At 33.1% G+C, this 4,859-nt stretch overlaps 1 protein-coding gene across 1 annotated transcript in view; it reads left to right on the top strand.

Moving 5' to 3' along the window:
• Positions 1-2,796, top strand: part of LOC106468649 (E3 ubiquitin-protein ligase synoviolin B-like) — a 30,133-nt gene extending 27,337 nt beyond the window's left edge. The window contains exon 14 of the mRNA XM_013929083.2: positions 2,122-2,796. Coding sequence (XP_013784537.1) covers positions 2,122-2,336 — 215 coding nt within the window. The 3' untranslated portion in view covers positions 2,337-2,796. The remainder of the gene's footprint in view (positions 1-2,121) is intronic.
• The last annotated feature ends 2,063 nt before the right edge of the window (positions 2,797-4,859 follow it).

Raw genomic sequence — 4,859 nt, 5'->3', positions numbered from 1 at the left:
AGTGATGGAATAAATAATGAAACTTAGTGATTGGTCAGGAACTAACTTTGTCATAAACAGTGATGGAATAAATAATGAAACTTAGTGATTGGTCAGGAACTAACTATAATAAACAGGGATTGAATAGATAATGAAACTTGATTGATTGGTCAGAAACTAACTTTGTAATAAACAGGGACAGAATATATTATAAAACTTTGTGGTTGGTCAGGAACTAACTATCATAGACAGGGATGGAATAGGTACTGAAACTTTGTGATTGGTCAGAAACTAACAAGAAGTGGAGAAGGACATGGTTAAGGATGGGGATGACAGACAAAAAGAAAAATAGTGTAGCTTTTAAGGTAAAGAAAAATTAAATATGTTTGAAATAAAATGCTTAGGAAATTAAATGACACAACATTTCTCGTGTTCACAGAAAATGTCATTTTCTTTGAGAATTTCAGTATCTGAAACACAATGTCCATACAATATAGTAGGTTAAGATATTTTATTTCTATACCAGTTTTCTCTGGAATGATCTCCAAGTTGGTAGCTAGTTTACCTCCATAAATAGCAGGGCAACATCTGCAATGTTTCAGTGTATAAGGTTTGATATTAGAAATACAACTGGGTGACAAGTAATACTTGATAACACTTTAACTGAAAATACAGTAAACACATACTAGTTATGCAGAATGATCTGTTGCAAGAAGAATTACAAGAATCAGTAAGATCTTTCTCTCTCGCTGTACTGTAACACATAGTCCTCATCTTGCCCCCTTTTTGTCATTAAGACATCCAGCTGGAATCATAATACAGGTATCCTTATGTATGAATTCATTATCATCAAACTTTATTGGCTATTTGTGGTGAGAAGTGTCTGTAAGACAGAGTAAATGGTAGTTGTAAGTCAGGGTAATTGTGTCTTGCCTTTTTTGGAAGATAATTGTTATGTGATTACATTTGGCATATTTAATGGCTGTGTTGGAAATACAATCAGGATATCCTCTGTTTTTAAAAGGTTTAAGTCTGTGTGTTATATGAGGCTTAACTTTACATGTACTAAACTTGTGCAGTACAGTGGAGCTATAAATTTGTAATGGACTCAAATTACAATTCAGTATTTTCAAATGAAAACCTTCACCTGGAGGAAATTTCAAATTAGGGTAACTGATAATACCATGCAGATTTTAATGATTTCGAGATGCAGTTCTGAAGACATTATCATTGCAATGGCATAAAAGTTTTGATTTCATGTCATTACAATACGAAGAAAATAAGTTTTTCTATCCTACTAGGAAATATGTTGGTAAATTTGCTCTTATTTTTCTTTCCTTGCCAAGTCTAACCACCGATTACACCGTATTTGAACTTTTATAAATAATTTTCAACTTACTTTCTCAGCAAACTGTGGTTACAGAAATTAATAATTGCGTGTATCATTTTGATTTCTCGTTTTATCATTTTTGCTTTCATTGTTCTATCACCCATACTTTTACTACTGCTTTTTTCTTCTTTTGGTGATTTTAGGCTAACCAGAAAAATTCAATAACCATTGGTTACATGTGTTCCATTATACATCCACTCTCTAAACCTCTTTTTATAATAACATGTAATTCTGTTAGATTCTAACCGTGATCATCTTGTACTTTGTTTTAACCATGATCATCTTGTACTTTGTTTTAGCTGTGATCATCTTGTACTTTGTTTTAGCTGTGATCATCTTGTCCTTTGTTTTAAGTGTGATCATCTTGTACTTTGTTTTAAGTGTGATCATCTCGTAAATTGTTTTAAGTGTGATCATCTCGTAAATTGTTTTAAGTGTGATCATCTCGTAAATTGTTTTAAGTGTGATCATCTCGTAAATTGTTTTAAGTGTGATCATCTCGTACTTTGTTTTGATCGTGATCATCTCATACTTTGTTTTAAAGATGTTGGAAATGGATCATCTAAAGATTCAAAGAAATCATCCTCATCTAAATACTTGTAAAGATTGTTCTTGTAAACTATAATATAATATTCAGGATTTTTGTAAATGCATGTGTATTTACCTTAGATGAAATGTGTTTATTTAACTCGGGATACTTGTGTTGTTGAAAATCTCTAACTTTGAATATCTGATGTGTTCTTTTACTGTAGAGGCTACAGAAGCAGTAAAAAATGGAACAGTTATAGATGATTCAAAGGATTTAGTTCATCAAGAAGAGGCATCAAGCAGCAAAGAACCTAATGGTCATGAAGAGATCCGAAGGAGGCGTTTAGAAAAGTTTTCAAAGCCTTTAGAAAACTGTGGTCCACAAGAAACAAGTAATGAAAACTGTGGTCCACAAGAGGGAAATCATGAAACAAACTAGTAGTAAATAGTTTCATAAATGTGAACTATGGTGATCAGATGAGGCAAAACACGTTTTGTCAGTTATTTTTCGGTTACTTTTTTGGTCTTGAATACTTACTCTGCTGTTAGAACTAAATTAGTTTTCCGTGTTTTATTCAAGATCTGTATCATGTTTGCTTTAGAGGTGTGGTGTTCAGTAGTCTTTATAATGATTGTATTTTCAAAAATTGTCTTGTGATGAAGCTAATGTTTTGTATATTTTTTCCACTGCTGGAACTGTTAAAGCAAAATGCATGAAGGCTGTTAATTCCTTTCTTTCGAGCCTTATCCAACTCAAGATGCCTTCCCTTCATACTGTATTCTTTTCTATTTTGTTAGTCTCTATAAAAATTAAAGAACAGTCTTTATTTTAATGCATTTTGTTTCATTAAAAAATGACATGAAATTGTAAAAATGAATAAATCTGTGGAATGTGATAAGATTGGTTTTTTCTGTATGCGGACAATTTAATGATTCATAGCAGCCATATAAGGAGTGTTATTGTTATATGATTTAGTACTGATTTGCTTGTACTGCTTTGTACACAATCATATCTTATTTCATGAGACCCTAGAGCAGTGGCTCTTAACCTTTTTTGCTCCATGTCCCACGTCGAAACATATGATGCCCCCTTAATATAACTAATTTGGTGTTGAAAAGGTATAATAATATAATGTAAAATTTAGAAATTTACCAAAATTTCACAACCAAATGAAAAAATTTTCTTATTGTAGCATTTTCAAATTGCCCCCCCTTTGGGGCGTGTGTTCCACATTCAGAATCACTGGTATAGAGTGACCTGATTGTTGACCACCTTACTTTTTAAGAGTAACACACAAGTACACATGTAGCGACACCAAGCAGAAACTATTAAAACTGAACTTTATTAACAAATTACTAATGGTATTGAGCAAGTTAATTTTTATTCATTTTGGAAGAATGGTACTAAGAATAAACCTTGATAATTTTACAAATGTTTTTTATGATAAAATATACACATGCCTATGATAATGTTGATATCAAGAAGTTAGATGTTTGTAATTATTATCACTGTTCTTTTTAGAAGCTCCAATAAATTATCTTTTAAGAATACCATAAAAAAGTGGTATCCTTCTAGGGTTTCCATTAGGTTAAATGTTAACACTTGCAGAATTTTGCAGTGTTATAAATTAGAATTTGATTTGTTTCAGAATTTTTTTTGTATTTGTAATTTTGAGGGCCACACATAGCTTAGTGGTTAGTGATCCCTGACTGTAAATCTGAGGGCTCATGGTTCGCTTCCATTTGCACCCAAAAAAATGTGCTCTGTACTTTGTAGCATTGGATGCACTATAAGGATAATGGTCAAATCTCACTATTCAGTCAGACAACAGATGACCTTTCTTCTAGACTTTGAGTTAAAAATTATGGTTGGCTTTGGGCTGATCACACCCGAGTAACATTTCTCTAACATGCTAACCAAACAAGATAGAAATTATTCATATTTTCTTAAGTGTAGTGAATACTACATTGTTTTAAAAATTAAATTACATAAAGAAAATTGATTTCTAATACATTGTGAATTAAAAACAATTTATTGATGATACAGAAGTCTTAAAGATACTAAAAGAAAAAATTAAAAACGTGGAGATTGGTAACTGTTATTGTGTGATGTGACTGTGTTATAAAAGGAAGTCTCACTTACACTGGTTTACTATGTTTTCTATTTATAAACGCTTGCTACTTTCATCCGATCAACTGACACTCCTTACATATGAATGTAAGAATAATTTTTTTTTAAACAGAAGTTATCACGCTAATGTGTAATTACAATACTCCAGATCGCAAATTAAGCTTTGATAATAATCTGAAGACACATAACTATGACGTGGAAAAGGAATCTGGTTCAGAACACAACTTAAATTTACTTATTGACAAAAGTCTGGCTACTGGTTTTGTTTCTTCTTCCCGACCGTGTTACCGGTTGATAATAAACTCCGTATGTAGTTATCAGTAAAAACTAAATATCCCCAGCCAGAGAGCTGAAGTGTGTTTAGTGTTGGTTATATACCAAACATACTCGCTTTTACATCCGCGGGGGTGTTATAATGTGACGGTCAATCCCATTATTCGTTGGTAAAAGGGTTGGTGGTGGTGTTAAGCCACTTTTCCTCTAGTCTATCGGTGCTAAATTAGAAACGGATAACCCTTTGTGTAAAATTCAAACTGAACCCATGACTGCTTTTCAACAATGAATCCTAGGGAGGAAGAGATTATCATACCACCAAACACTAAATCGATCAGCAACAATGAACCAAGTGCAGTAATAACACGTGTCAATGTTTTCTTTCATATTGCCCGGCATGGCCAGGTGGATAAGGCGCTCGACTCACAATCTGAGGGTCGCGGGTTCGAATCCGCATCCCACCAAACATGCTTGCCCTTTCAGCCGTGGGGGCGTTATAATGTGACGGTCAATCCCACTATTCGTTGGTTAAAAGAGTAGCCCAAGAGTTGGCGGTGG

This window comes from Limulus polyphemus, unplaced genomic scaffold (genome assembly GCF_000517525.1).
Source record: "Limulus polyphemus unplaced genomic scaffold, Limulus_polyphemus-2.1.2 Scaffold3098, whole genome shotgun sequence".
Lineage (NCBI taxonomy): Eukaryota > Metazoa > Arthropoda > Merostomata > Xiphosura > Limulidae > Limulus > Limulus polyphemus.
The sequence above is the reverse complement of the archived record's forward strand: the minus strand, read 5'-3'. Positions and strand labels throughout refer to the sequence as shown.